The sequence below is a fragment of the Rhinoraja longicauda genome, chromosome 27 (assembly GCF_053455715.1).
Source record: "Rhinoraja longicauda isolate Sanriku21f chromosome 27, sRhiLon1.1, whole genome shotgun sequence".
Taxonomy (NCBI): Eukaryota; Metazoa; Chordata; class Chondrichthyes; order Rajiformes; family Arhynchobatidae; genus Rhinoraja; species Rhinoraja longicauda.
The window spans coordinates 16066369-16082566 of NC_135979.1; the positions used below are offsets into that span (position 1 = coordinate 16066369).

General features: G+C 39.0%; 2 protein-coding genes across 2 annotated transcripts in view; both read left to right on the forward strand.

The window, feature by feature from the left end:
- The window catches only part of ago4 (argonaute RISC component 4), a 54133-nt gene extending 44847 nt beyond the window's left edge, over nucleotides 1–9286 (forward strand). Inside the window, exons 18-19 of the mRNA XM_078423272.1 lie at nucleotides 868–1067; nucleotides 1598–9286. Of these exons, the coding sequence (XP_078279398.1) occupies nucleotides 868–1067; nucleotides 1598–1706 (309 nt within the window). The 3' untranslated portion in view covers nucleotides 1707–9286. The remainder of the gene's footprint in view (nucleotides 1–867; nucleotides 1068–1597) is intronic.
- Nucleotides 9287–13775: 4489 nt separating this feature from the next.
- LOC144606888 (protein argonaute-1) overlaps nucleotides 13776–16198 on the forward strand; it is a 67512-nt gene continuing 65089 nt past the window's right edge. Inside the window, exon 1 of the mRNA XM_078423351.1 lies at nucleotides 13776–13861. Coding sequence (XP_078279477.1) covers nucleotides 13837–13861 — 25 coding nt within the window. The 5' untranslated portion in view covers nucleotides 13776–13836. The remainder of the gene's footprint in view (nucleotides 13862–16198) is intronic.

The window sequence follows — 16198 nt, forward strand, 5'->3', positions numbered from 1 at the left end:
GCGGCTGGATTGGCTGGGCCACTTCTCTCTGGAGCCAAGGAGGCTGAAGGGTGTTCTTAGAGGTATGTAAAATAATGAGGGGCTTAAATAAAGTGGATGGTTAGCCTTTTTCCTCGGCTAGGGAAGTCTAAAATGAGAAGGTGTATATTTAAGGTGAGAGTGAAAATATTTAAATGGGACTCGAGGGATGACTACTATACGCAGTGTGGTAGGTATAGGCAATGAGCTGCCAGAGGAAAGCTGCAGAGGTGAATATAAAAAATATTTAGACAGGGACATAGTAAATGTTTAAAGGGATATGGACCAAACAAGGCCAAATGGTACTAGCTCTCATATACATCTTGATCATCAAGAATGAGTTGAGTGAAAGGGCCTGTTTCCAAGCTGTGCAACTCAGACTCTGAAGTTTCAAAAAAATGTCATCACCGTCTTCCTGTAGCCTGCACTAGATGTTCTTTGGTTCTGATCTTTTGAGTTTCCCTAACTTTAGTCGCTCCACTATTGGTTACTGTGACTTCAGCTGTCCAGACGCAAGAACTGGAATTCTCTCGCCAAGCCTCTCTTCACATATCTTCTTTCTTACTTTGAAGTGTTTTAAAGCTAATGCTTTTAGTCATCTGTCCTATCTTCCTTTTTGGCTTAGGTATCAAAATGTATTGGTCCTGTGAACTACAAGGACCAGTAAATGCATTTATCTACCCTGAACATGCTCTTAAGTTAGTGGTGTTTAAGCTACCTTCTGCAGAAATCTCAAAACAAAATTAATGAAGATTCTTTTTTTGTTCTTGTAACTGTATTGCTCGGTGTGAATGTTAGATATGTTCCCATTGCCATCAATTTGATCTTTAAGTAATTTGTGTACTTTAGGGTACTAGTCGCCCTTCACACTATCATGTCCTGTGGGATGACAACTGCTTTTCAGCCGATGAATTGCAACTTTTGACGTATCAGCTGTGTCATACTTATGTGCGATGCACACGCTCTGTATCAATCCCTGCACCTGCGTATTATGCCAGATTGGTTGCATTTAGAGCAAGATACCACCTCGTCGACAAGGATCATGACAGGTAAAATACCTGAGCTTCAAATATAAATTATATTTTTATAGCAGCTAATTAGCTATAGTGCATGCAATTGATATGAGTGCAAACTGACAAGGTGTCATTTTTAACATGTTAATTATATACGTTCATGATAAAAAGATGAAACTGGAGTTTTAGTAAAAAAAATACTTTGGATAATAACTTGCAAAGTTTATTCTGAGCCATTTGCCCCAATCAAACCCCCCTCCCCCAGCAGACCACCACCACATGTCATGCTAGAGACCAGTGCATTCCATTCCCCACAGCACCCACCCAGGCCTTCCCTCCACATCCCAAATACAAGGCATGTCCCTTTTCCTAATGATGGATGTTGAAAGAAAGCAGCAATGCACATTTCAGAAGATAAATCATTGAAAATTAAATGTTTCACAAACTGAAATGTCTTATTCTTTAGTCATTTTAATACCATCTGCATATACCAAACACTACATTCTAAAACTATTTCTAATACGATATATTGTATATTTAAAAATGTAACTTTTTGATCTTTGCAGTGCTGAAGGAAGCCACATATCTGGACAGAGCAACGGACGGGATCCACTGGCATTGGCCAAGGCTGTACAGGTCCACCACGATACCCAGCATACGATGTACTTTGCATAAGACCTGCTGATGAATTTTCCAGCCATTTCCAGCATATTCTGCCGTTCTGAAACGTCCTTAGTGCTTACATTTTTTTAAATAAACTCATGAGGGCCAAGCCTGTTTCAGACAGCAATCTACCAGCTAAAAGGATGCAACGCACTGAATGACTCATTTAACTCATTAGGATTTAAATGCACAGAGAAATGAGCCATTGTTCTTCATAATCTACCAGAAGCACTATATTAGGACAACTGTGGTGGCTTTTTCCAACCACGCTGATTTTATATTTTTTACCTCAAGGCTAGAAGACTGAACATCATAGGGGAAAATTGCATGAATGACTTTGATTGTTACTACATTCAGTAGCAAGTTTTGATATTGTGTGTTTTCTTTTTCTGTTTATACGAGGTAACACTGTTGTAAAACTCCCATCTATTTTTAATCTTTTACAAAATGACTGTGTGTGTATGTGTGTGTGTGTGAGAGTGAGGCAGACAGAGGGAGAGAGATGGGCATTAGATTCTTTGTAGCTAGTTCAAGTGTATTAATTGTGCAACAATTTCAAAGGGAACCCTTGAAATTGTGCAAGTAAAGGTGCAAGTGTTTCCAAACTATACAAGTACAGTTAAACCACATTGTGCACTCATAAATGTAAAGTAATTCTTTATGGTTCATCTTTGTAAGGCTTAAGTTCCTCTTGCGATGTGGCTGATTCAGAAAGATTGAGCTGCATTCCAAATAGTTGAGGTTTGTGGTAGAATATAAAGGAAATATGAGTGTAAATAAGTCCAATATTTAGTATTTAAATGAATCATTTTAGAATTCTATAGTTCTGAAATGTTTTGCTGACACAAAATCTGACAGTATGAAAAATATCAGGCTTGCTTGGCCTATTAATGAGTGCCCAATCTGTCTTAATCTGTTCGGTCTGACAATATTTTTCTATTTCTTTTGATGCTCTGTGGTCATCGGTATGGTTTGTCCCGAGTTACCATGAACTACCCAAATCACAATGCATTTCTCATCTTGCTTATTTAGTGGCATATTGGTTATGAATACAAATTGCCAGTCAACGTTGACATATTTTTGCTTTAAAAAATCCTAATTAATGATGCAGACCCTAATGCCATTGATAAACCCCATACTTTGGAATGAATTTAATTTGTTTTTAAATAGAGATTTTGCACTAAAAGTTTAATCTTTATGATTTTACCTTAAATCGTAATCATAGCTGAATGTAGTACAATTCTGTCATGCAATTGATGAACAAAGTCACTCATTAGAATTGCATGTAACAGGAGTAAAGCCAGTAATTACTTAAAGATGCTCAATAGAATAACATATACTCTGTGGAGTGTAATGTACTTGCATTTTTTGAAAAAGAAAGATTCTTGAACTTATGCAACATTTTAAATTGTAGTTGCCAGGTTTATTTTGCTGTTGTTCATCAACATCAGAAGCTTCTAAGTACTGATAGTTTGCCGCACTAAATTTCCAGTGGAATAACATTTAGTTGACTGCTTGATTGATTTGCTTGATTGCAGAAACTATTATGGTGCTTGAAAAATACTTGACTGTATTTATATTGAGGCTTTTGCCAGTTGGACTGCCCATGATCACTTTATAACTTGGGGAAGAAAGTTATGTTCAATGCTGTATTGGGAAGAACAAAATTGTGGATATAATACTATAGTTCAAATTCTTCACATTTAAATTCATAATTGCAATGGTTTGTTTTATTTGAAGTTGAGCATACCTTTTTGCATTTGAACTTTTGTGCAATATATGTTAAAAACCTTCAATTATAAAGCGCAGGCAAAGGCTACAGAAAGGGGTTGTGCTGGCCAGGCATGTGGGTGATTTAAAAAGTAATTTTTATTTTCCAGTATAATTCTCAAGGATATTGGCATGGGATATTGTGTATTATGTGGTTCCATGTCTCCATACACAATTTTCAATTAGTGACCTTTTTTTTTGTAGGGTAGGGGTGTTTAAATTTCTAAGTAAGCAAAGCAGTGCTTTCCTAAATGAGCTAATAATGCCGATTCTGGAGTCGGGTCGAGAGAATGGATTTATTCTAGCAACCTTTACTGTCAGCAAAATTATGCCACTCCATGCAATTTTATTGACTGTTTTCTTCATTTAGTTTCTAACATTCCATAGATGAAGGCATTGCTAAGAAAGTTTAGTTTTGGAAATGTTCTGTTGAACTACGCTTGGTGCAACAGTTAAATGCTTTTTTTAAAAGAAATTACAAGGTATGGGTTTTCCATGTATTGATCTGGTTTCCAGATGGATCCTTATGAAATTATTCAACAAATGATGAATGTCTTTTTCCCAAAATTTAAAACAAAATTATTTCCTGATAGTTGAAGTGACTGTACAACTGTTTAATTTGGTGACATGTCTGATATTTTATTATCATATTTACTTGGCATTGCTTTCCAGTTTTCTCTTCCCATTTACAGATTGGTAGGCAGAGTTTAGTTTTTAAATGTGGATAGTGCTGACAGTCAATTCCAACTTGAAATATTACTAATTTTTCTATGGTCAGCTTTATCAACTTGGTCAAACATATTTTTGCTCATGAAATTGCTGTACATTCAGTAAAATCTGAGGTTACTTAAGTTATAATAATGGCAGTAATTGGAGCAGTAGTGAAGCCGATTTCCTTATCTATTTTGAGCATTTTTAATGAATTGTGTTTTTCAACATTCTTGAGCTATATCATTGATAGCTATATCATTGTATAATCTCATCCAGATCATCATCCAGAGCTATATCATTGTATAGTCTGGAAAACCAAAAACTACAAAGTTTAAAAATAGTTACAACTTCTATCTGCAAACACCTTTCTTCAGTCTTAATGCAGTGAATATTGACAATAGATTGATAGCATCATGCTATTCAGAAACCAGTATTTTGTAGATAATCTACTAAATGGCATAATTGGCTTTTTTCTTGTGAATTACCTGAAGTATCCAGAATAGACTGCTCGAACAAGGCACTGCCAAGGAACATCAAGGGTAAAGATCATTAAGATTAATGTTTTACAAAACATAAACATTTATAGTTTTCAGAATTTGTGCTTAAAATGGCTCTCCAAAATAATGTCACTTCTGTTTCCTGAATACAGGAGATGGTCCTCAGGTCTTGTGGGATGCAAACTGTGTAGTGAGACATGTTTTATTGAGGGTGTATTTATATTTTACTTAAGTTTATAGCAATTGTAACAAATTTGTGATGTTGTATCCCCTTCGTCATAAGAACGTCACAATAGTTTTGCAAATATAACATGCAGGCAGCTGGGACTTCAATGCATTACAGTATTCTGTTTCTCTTTGTTTACTCTTAGATAATCCATAATGACAATATAAATTTTGATTACTGTCATAACATTTATCTAAAGTGGAGCTTGTAATTAAGAATGATAGAGCGTACTTGTCACTTATTTTTACATTTTTTGATTTGTATGGGTATGGCAAATGCCACTCAAGTTGAGTGGGCCATATTCAATCTGATTGTCATTTTCAATGTACAACAGCTGTGTGCAGAATTTAAATACCAGGATGCAGTAATGTAAATTGTTGACTGTGTTCCATGAATACAAAATCAATGTCAAATTCTGGGGGGAAATTTGTAGCTTTATGACTATTACCAAACGAAAACAACTTTTGAATTTAAGTAAATAATCTATAACAATACTTCCAACCAGCTAATGAATCTAAAATGAAGTAGCTGAAAGATTACTTCACAACAAAATAATAATTATCTGCTATCTGAGGCATAAATCTCCCTGCTGATAATTTAATATCTCGTGGTCAGAAATTAAGTTAATTAGAATTTCTGGGAAAGAGTAATACTTTGATCCATATTTATTAACCTCCTAAGTATGATAATCAAACTGCAAAGTGCTATGAGTAATTTTACTAAAACATAGAATTCTCCAGTTATAGGTTGGTGTACTAAGTTTTTGGTGCAGTGAATGGTGCAGATGAACAAATGCTTGCAGTTTGATTAGAAACAGATGATAGAGATAATGGTAAATAATATTCTTTGCAATTACCATAATTTGCATAGGTACAGAAAGAAAATATTGGAGGGAGTGATTTCAGTGCAGAAGGACACCACTTGATTATTGTGCCTCTGCTATTTTCAACAGCTGTCCATTTGTCCTAATTCTCCCGCACTGTCCTACAGACAATTTTCTTTTGACGGTTACTATTTATCTTTAAGCTTTTCTTGATCGGGTCTTTCATGAATTGACTGCCCTGTGCACTTTATTTTTTTTAATGTTCTTGCTTGCCCCTTTGTTTTGTCATAAATTTACACAATTGCCATCTCGCCAGCTATGTTAAAATGTTCATATGACCATAAACATTTATTTCACTCTGATTAGTGCCCATTTTAGACATTCATCTGGTTATTTTAAGGATTTTTCTCATCTCTCCATTCCTGATTTGTTACTGAGAATAACAGCAGAATAATTTTTGCAGTCAATTCATCACAATAGTTCAGTGGTTGGTAGGAAATAGTTTGGTGATTGGTAGGAAATTGGCTCCTAGTTGAAGTTTCCCTCTGCCTTAGAGATAGAATGTTGCTTCTGATTTTCAGGGAAAGAACAAAATAAACCACAGAAATTTCTGGAAGTATACTCATTAAGTCAGACAATATTTTTGGAGAAACAGATGGAGTTAATGTTTCAGGTCAATGATCTTTTATTCTGTTGATTATTTGCAGCATTTTCTATTGTCATGAATTTCCTGTTAATTTGAGTCAGAGTTATGATTTGGGAGAAGGCAATTAAATGATCTGTCAGGTTAACCAATGATTTGAGTAAAAACAATCAATGGCCGGCTGTAAATTTTGGTAAGCATCATTATGATATCGTTTCTTAATTTTAAGGTATTGCCATTCATGACATTTGTAAAGTGTTTTATTTCCCTCTATATCCCTTCAATATGTAAGACCGAGAATTAAACTGTTTTACAGCTGTGTTCTCTTCACAATACATAGATGGAAGACTAACAAATCAATCATTTTGTATAAGTACCTTAAGACCCCTGCCCCACCAAAAATAATTGTGTATTAATGACAGGAGTCTTTAAAGAGTGACTTAACATGAAAAAAATCCCAAATTTTGGGAACCCTCCTACATAAGTTTGGTACTGTACTAAGTTGGCGATAATGGGGCAATTAACCAAACAATTTGGCCTAAGCTAGGTTTTTGAGGATCTCTAAAAGGAGGAAGGAAATCAGGAAGCAAAAAATTAACAACTTAGGTCAGTTTAAAAATAAAGATGAATGACACTGCTGCTATTAGTGCGCAAGTTTGGAAATGTTCAAGAGCCAAATACGCAAGATATTTCCGCAGGACCTGAAACCATCAGATTAGTGACAGGGAGAGCGAGACCATGGAGTAATTTAAAGTTGAGGATGAGAAATTTAATATTGTGACTCACCAGTAGCCAATGCAGCTTGTAAGTACTAGATTGAACGAATGAAGATACACAAAGTGCAGGAGTAACTCAGCGGGTCGGGCAGCATCTATGGAGAAAAAGGATGGATGATGTTTCAGGTTGGAGCCCTTCTTCAGACTGAGCGAACAGAACTTGATACATGCTGGGAGTTCCCAGGTTTATGGAAGGTACAAGGGTGAAGCAATAAAATAATTGCTTACAGAAATAGGAAACGGATGGAAGAAAGTTGTTGAAGCAGGTAGAGTCAGATGGTATGGATAGATGGTACAAAGTTCAACTCTAGGGCAAATCTGACACTGATTGGCAAAAGTCTCTTAATTTTAAATGGTTGCGAAGATGAGGGAAGAAGTCAATAGTTGGAAAATGAGGTTTGTGATTGCAGAAGTTGATGACTTCAGTCTTCCCAGTTACTGTTCATCCAGAATTGGACATGATTATTGCAATCTAATAATAGATAGGTAACTGCATTAAGAGATACAGTGGTCAGACAGCTGCATGTTGCAAGTATAACCCGATTTTGGATCAAGTGCAGTACGTAATGGAGAAATTTGTGCCATTGATTGATTCTTGGAAGATACCAAAATTAACTACAGGAACAAGTGGAGAAATCATTGCAGCTAATTCGCTGCTGTGACTGGATAGATCAGATTGGAACAATTAGAGCTGGACAATAGGTGGATTGAATAGATGTTGGAGAAGAATGGTTGGGTTGACTTTGTTAAAAGGTTGAGAAAGGCAGATTTTTCATCCAGTGGATGTTACTTGCTAATAATATTTTGTAATTTGTGTTTAATTAGTCCAAAAACAATTCACCACATTGTGCTTTATGAATACGGTAGAAGCAATTGGTGTATTTTTCTCTCAAGATAACAGCTGCCATTATGGCATTTTAATACCACTTTGGCTAGTTTTAAATTAGATTAATGTTGTTTACAGATTAAACCCACATGGAGACAAGAAAACAACTTTGTTACCTTCTCCCCACACAAAGCAAAGTGACTGCACACCACGCATGACTGACAACCTCGTGCGGGTTTTCTCTTTGAGCTAGGTAATACCACCTCTGCTGCCAAACAGGAATGAGTTGATTCAACATATGCTTGATTTTTACCTGAATCTTCACAATCTGTAGCTTTGTACCATACTAGACTGTGTGCCTAATGATTTTTGCTAGTTTTGCCCTGTATATTCATGGAAGCAATGATCTTTGAATTGCTACCTGTGTGAAAATATTTATTTTTTTCTTTGTCTTGCCATTTTAGATTTTCTGTATACCTATGTTGCTAGAAGTTTCCAATTCCTACGAGTATTGCTGAGAATAACTAACCTCTAAGTCATGAGTGAATTACCAATAAACCAATTATGATATTGGTTATAGTGGTTTGTAGTTAACCTGCCCTTATGGATTATCATTCTAAACTTGTCACTTGAAATTCTGTTTTCCTTCCTGCGTCAGCTTTTGTCATCCAACAATTATAGGTTTCTTAATGAACACACCGCCATTAAATTTTATAAATGCCTAAATGTGTTGCCAGTTTAAAACTGATCATTGCACGTTTTGTGATGCACATTCATCCAAGGTTTTTGGGTAACAAGTTTTGTATCCGAGCTGATGTTAAGATGGTGTAGGTTGTGCAGAAAAAAGTCTAAAATTTGTAAGTAATACTGTAAATTAGCCTGGTCATCATGGGCTTAACGCCCCAGCCTTTGCTGTACGAAATGCATTGAAGGCATTTCATGCTGCATAGTTCTGCTGTAAACAATTTTTGTGTAGTTCATTGGGAAAGTTGTTGATAAGATGTATGCATTCTTCAATTAAGTTGGAAAAGCTTTTCTTTTTGTTTACACATTTAGATAAGTGCTGTTTTGATTATTTTATTGATTTTTGTGTCTACCAATACGAGGTACTCTCTTGAGCTGTAGGAATGGAAATTGTGTGGTAACCTTCCCTACACAATAAAAGATGTTGGCTGATTGAATTGCAAATCTGTATTGCAATATGATTTTTAGTCTGCAGGGACAACTTGTGTTCACATGACAATAAAATGGTATTTCCATGCCAAAACTTGTAAAGTCTTAACAACTTCCTTGGTCCCCCCCTCCTCCTGCTGTGGCATGGACATGTACAGATTACATATAGATTTCACAATGTGAAAGACTTGGGTTTTGGAGAATGGTGGAGAGAGACTGATTCCAGGGAATATATGACGTCTGTGTTGGTCTCGGTAGTATTGAATCCACCAGAAACTTGGCTTTGATTCTGGTTGGTTCCTTTTGAACAATTTATTCAACCCCTGCAAATTAATTTTCTTTCAAATGTCTTTGAAGGCACTAATCCACTGCAAACCTTATCCCCAACAAGGAAAAAGTTCCAGATTTTAATAAGCACCGTCTGCAGAGAGAGTGCACAGTGGCACTCATCTGATAGAGCTGCTGCATAGTGGCTCCAAAGTCCCAGGTTCGACTGTTGTCTGTGTGGAGTTTGAACTATCTCCCTGTGACTGGATTTCTTCCAGGTATGCCGGTTTCCTCCCCATTCGAAGGCCGTGTGGGTTTGTAGGTTAATTGGCCTCTGTAAATTGCCCTGAGTGTGCAGGGATGAGAAAGTGGGATAACGTAGAACTAGGACCTGCTTGCATGCTATACCTCTCTAAACTTAACCCAATTTGGTTATACACAGTACACCTGTAAATGATCAATATGACAATAGTTTATTTCAGGAATAGTTTTTTCCACTTGCTTGGAATCAAGAAGAGGACAAATGCCAATGGAGATTTGGCAAAAATGTACAAGATCAGATTATATTTTCAGTAACACAAATAGATAAGCAGCTTGGGTTTAGCACATGGATTAAGGACTGGGGATATTAAAGTGAAAAGCAAAATGAAAAACTTTCTCTCTGCAGACCATCTATCTATATTACTAAAACTCTCATCGTATGTATATATATATATTCGTATATTGCATTTTAGTACATGCCCCAAATACAGCCAAAACAGTACATGATAGCGCAACAATTTTACGCCCACCCCACCCACCAATCCCCTGCAGTCTCAATTGATCAAGTTTTGTTACATTTTTAGTTTAGAGCTCAGAGATACAACGCGGAAACAGGCCCTTCGGCCCACCAGGTCCGCGCAGACCAGCAATCCCGCACACTTACAGTACCCTACACCCACTAGGGACATTTACCAAGCCAATTAACCTACAAACCTGTATGTCTTTGGAGTCTTTTAAAAACAATGAACTTAATAAACTTTAATAAATGCACTCCCCCCCCCCCCCTTGCTGGGAGGACCGGCACCCGACCCGGCGTGCCCCGCACCTGACCTTCCTCCCGTGGTGCAGCGCGGCGACAGAAGGTCAAACAAGATGGTTGTACCCAACGGGGAGTTGCCACGCCCACAGGAGAGGTTTGCACGGTAGGCTGCCGCGCCCGCGGCAGAGTTTTCAACGGGTCCAGTTGGGAGAGGGTTGCCGGGCCCGCAGGATAGGCTTGCACCCAACAGGGGTTGCCGCGCAGTTGCTGGGCCCGCAGGGGAGATTTAGACCCAACGGGTCCATGCCCGTCTAGTACTTATTAAAATCTGGCTCTTTCTCATTGTCGGGGGGGAAAGGAAGTAGTGAATTGTTGCATTCAAAAGCACTTGAAGGAAAGTTAATTTGCAGAGCTATAGGGAATGGGGCAAAATAAATTGTTCAAAAGGAGCCAACCTGAACCAATGTCCCCTGGGCCATAATAATTCTGTGATTCTTTGGTGGTACTTTAACATCTCTTGAGTCCGCCACTAACGAATTGCCACATCATACAATGAGCTAGAAGCTGCTCCACTTCTCAAGGTTTTCCTTCCAAATCCTAACCAAGCTTTGTTTGGGACCCTGCTTTCACTGAAATAATGCAGGAACTGGTACCGAGTTCTCGGCCAAGCTTGCTGTCTTTCACCAACTGTGTATTCAATGGTCCTAAGTTGATTCCATGTTGATAATGGTTATAATGCATTGATATTTTCACGGAACTGAAATTGATGAAAGGAATTGAAGAAACATTCTTGCTTGAATCCCCACGCTGAATATGTCTAATGTAGATACATCAGCTGGAGCCTGAAACCTTGGCCAGGTTCCATTTGTTTCCTCCAATAACATCATATTCATGCAATTTAACAGCTTTAACAATGTTGCATTTGAAATAATTGCAGTGACTGAGGCTCTGGGGGATTCTTTATTATGAGTAATAATAGCTCCTCCATTGCATCTGAGATCCCCTGTCCAAAATTCAATTGTTTTCCTCCTGTCCTTGACCACTAACCAAGTCTAGGCCATTATTGAACCTGAAGTACCTGTGAAAGAAGATGACTGAGAAATTGAGTCTTGTAACAATCAGAAAATAAATCTTATTAATTAGAAATGCGAGCTTCATTTTTGTGCCTTTTTCAATATGATTATTTGGTCATCAATATGAACTTAACTGGACTGACTTTGTTGCAAAGATGTGTGAACCTTTTGACTTGAAGATAACCTATTATTTTGAATGTGACATTTGGGTATGGCATTCAGATAGAAAAATCCTTGATCGACAGTTTAAAAACACAAGACTACTTTTGAAATTTGGTTAGGAAGGAAAACATTCGATGTGTGTATACGTCAGCAAGGACAGGTAGAAGTAAATCAGGAGTAGAGTTATGGATCTGAAGCACGTTCAGCTGTTGTCCACAATCCTGTGTAATGACTTGTGTCAAATGATGTACAGTCCACCAGTACTGAATGTGTCAAAGCAATGGCTTGGGTCTGTAATGTTTTTGTCTCTGCTTCCCATATTGAGCCAAATTGCCAAACTGCCTTGACCAGCAGTATAAGAAAATAACTGCAGAAGGATCTCGACCCGAAACGTCACCCATTCCTTCTCTCCCGAGATGCTGCCTGACCTGCTGAGTTACTCCAGCATTTTGTGAATAAATTGCCTTGACCAGCAGATTGTTTTGAGTTTTGATTTTTGCTGTTGGCTTGCTGAGACATTCCCCAATAATTCTAAACTCTTTCTAATCTCATTCCAATGTATGTTGGGGTGGAGTCCTGCCTTATCCTCTGATAAATATGTATGGATGTTCAGTTTTCTTTTCTTTTCTTTTGGAATCCCTTTGGTTGTGTAGAATGAGAATTCAATTAAGAGTTTTGGCAAGCTTGGTGTGACCTGTCATGTACCATGGTAGGCTGAAAGCTGTGCTCAAAAAATGATCAAGAGCACAAAATTATGGCGTTTGAGCGGCAGAACAAAATGTGCTCTGTGTGGAGAAAGTAGATTTGGTTATTCAGTTATTCGAGGGAGATTTAAGAGCTGGAACAGGTACCTCTGTGAAGACTTTCTCTTCGAATATCAAGAAGACAAAACGCAGGGCCACAAGATATGCCCACGGTTTAGAAGGTACAAGGAACTGCAGAGGCTGGTTTTATAAGAGATTATTTTTTATCACCGCAGATAGAGAACCTAGGCTATTCTGAAAGAGAAAGTGGTTACCTGAAGTTGCATGTCAAGTCTAGAAACCTGACGTGCGTTGTTCCTCAAGCTGACATTCTTCGTTGTAACAGCACAGGAGAACGCAAACACGAGTGGGGCGGACAATTAAAGCGGCAGGTAGCGGGAAACTCGGGATAGCAGCCGCAAAAAGGTATATATAACTTGTGGGCGAAGGAATAGACACATTGTTGGAGTCACCCATTCCTTATCTCCAGAGATGCCGCCTGTCCCGCTGAGTTACTCCAGTATTTTCGGTCTATCTTCGGTATAAACCAGTATCTGCAATTCCTCCCTACACATTGTGGCTGACGGGAAATGGACAGGCGACGTTTCAGAGGAAGTAGGGTCCCGGGCCCAAACATCGTCTGTGCATTCCCTCCACAGATGCTGCCTCGCCCGCTGAGTTACTCCATCCAGCACTTTGTTCGTTGACCTTTAAATCTACTGCAATTTTTTCTAATCGACTCTTGCACCGTTAGGCGCCCCTTTGCTGTGCCGTCAATGACCACGGTATGGCGCTCCAAGAGCGAATTCCCGTCAATAGAAGATAGACACAAAATGCTGGAGTAACTCAGCGGGAGAGGCAGCATCTCTGGAGAGAAGGAATGGGTGGCGTTTCGGGTCGAGACCCTTCTTCAGACTGAGAGTCGGGGGAGAGGAAGACTAGAGACATGGAAGGAAAAGGTGTGAAAACGGCAGATCAAAGCAGACGCTGTCCAAAGGAAATGTAGCATTGATCATTGTGTAGGAAGGAACTGCAGATAGTGGTATACACCGAAGATAGACACAAAATGCTGGAGTAACTCAGCGGGACAGGCAGCATCTCTGGAGAGAAGGAATATGTGACTTTTGGGGTCGAGACCCTTGAATGTAGAATGGATCGTTGTTTGCTGAGACCCGCTGCTGCCTTTGGTGCCGCTGCTGATTTGAAGGAATGGCGGAAGCGGGAAGACCAACGGCTGGCCGCTCGGCGCGCTGGGGCCGCGAGGGGGCGTTGCGTGCGCGCTGCCGGCCTAACGGACAGCCCGGCCCGCGCATGCGCGCTGCCAGTGTGAGTGTGTGTGTGTGTTGTGAAGTGGAGTTGCTGCGCGAGGAGGACGCCAGATTTTAGGCGCTTGACCGCGGGGAAATCCGCGCTCACACAACGATCTATGGGATGGAAGCGGGTACAGCGACAGCCGGTAAGCCGCCGGACAGCGAGGACTGAGCAGTTTGCTTTTATTTTCCTGTGGTGAACTGAGGGGCTCCGGATAAGTGTGTGTGTGTGGGGGGGGGGGGGAGGAGGAGGAGGAGGAGAGAGGCATGCGCACTGGGCTGCTACCGCAGGAGCAAGCGGTGCAAAGAGTTGGGGTGAAAACAACACTCCGGCTGCGAGGGGAGCGCAAAACACTGGGCTGAGCAGTCGAGAGCAGAACAGCAAAAGAGAGCGCACGTATTCAAACTTTGCGCCGAGTTTCAAGTGATGTAGCGCATCAGGGAGGAATTTGATGGAGGGATTACTCTCGGGAGATTTTCCACACTGTGCATTTTATTGAGAAAGTTACCTTGATAAGAAATAAAGTATAGCGCAATGTAAAAAAGAAACTTAATCTATCGTAGTGGATGTTAATGAATCGTTTGGTGAAGAATGGGATGGATTTAACAGGGGGATTTTGAACATTACTTCGGGTAGTTAGAGTAAGCATGTCTTATTCTTTCATAGCTGGGAATGTGTTGCAAGAGTACTGTTCAGTATTTTTGATTGAAAATCAGAACTAAAATTCAACACGAGCCCTAGTGTTTATAAAGTGCTGGAGTAACTCAGCGGGTCAGGCAGTATCCCTGACTCGTGGAGTAACTCCAGCACTTTGTCTATTTTTGGTATAAGCCAGCATCTACAGTTTCTTGTTTCTATCTTAGTGTTTATAAACATAGTTGATAGCTATGACACAATCTGGTTCCGTCATTGTCGTGTCAGGTAGCCAAACGCGCTTATCCTTTCTTGTTGATCCCGTGGATACAAGCTATTGATGACAGTGACCTTGTTAAACAGATGTACAATATATTTAATTGTATTGTTTTGCACTATGAAACAGCACAATCGAAGAAATTTACTAGTCGTTGCCGTAGGAACAATAGTTGCTGTGTTTGTCCGCACCGACCGCAGTGACTACACTTCAAAAGAAATTGATTGACTGTGAAATGTTTTGCGGTCTTTGCCTCAGCGGTCATGTTCTTGCGTCTACAAATCAATGTTGTGGATTCAAATTTTAATCCAGAGATATGAAATCTTGCAATTCAAGTTGTCACTTTGGCACTAAAGGAGTGCGACACTGCTCTTGGGAGGAGATGTTGAAGTGAACCCCTTGAACCCTTGGCTGGAAGACACAAATAGTGTCATGCCAGTTTGAAGAACAGTTTTTCCTAACAGCATCCGAAGCAACATGCAGTACTCTTAATATCACCAAAACAAATGATTTACTCATTTTTCTGATTTCTCTTGATGTTCAAAGTAAACATCTGCACGTTTGTTTAAACATCCAAGTTATTAATTGCATTAAGCATTATTCAGCTGAGTTATCGTGCCCAATTTTAAAATGGCATTTTAGAGATGGTTCAGAGTTGCTGGGATCATTCTTTTTACAGCTACAAAGGCATAGGTTTGTTGCTATGCAGTATTGTTGAAGACTTTATATTGAATAAATGATGAGAAATTGCTCAATGGTCGATAAGCAGTTCAAATACAAGTGAGAGATTTTGGCAGATCTTTTAAGATATGGAATGTACTGCCTTGTAGAATGGTGTACAGAGATTACATTGCAGCCTTCAGAAAAGAATTGAATAAATATTCAGGAAAAAAAGAATGGGGATACAGCCGACTGGACTAACTAGATTACGCTGTGAAAGCTGGTGCAGACTTGCCAGGTTGAATGGCTGCCCTCTGAACTGGATACTGAACTGATTGTAACTCATTCTATTAATCAGTTTTAATTTAAATCTGACATGGCCTAGAAGATCTACTCTGGGAAATATGCAAGTGCCATGTATCAGAACATGTGGATGTCATAAGTAGAAATGATTACGATTTGCAGTTTACAGCTAATTGAAATGAGTTTGATTTGTTTTGCTCCTACTCATGCCTGCCCACATATTTTCCTCCATACTTTGGGGCATGTTCTTTACAAATTGAGTTGTCCCATTATAATTATTGCTACTGTGCTCAAGTTCAGGGTGATCTGTTTAAATCTGCATGGTGGCATTTCAACATTTGGTACTCTGATTATCAGCAATAGCTTTCTAGAGTTTTATAAGTTCTCTAAGAATTCATATATGTAAAACAACATTTCTGTATTCATTGGAGCAAGATTGAATAGATTTTTCAGGAAAACCTTAAGATTCTGGCACATTATGCATTTCTCTAGTACCAGCTGATTGTGTAGCTAATTCAATTGAATAACTTGAACACTTATCTCAATAAAATAGAACAACATTTTTTTCTGGACATTTGTCTAATTTGCTGTGACTTCACCCTTTTCCTT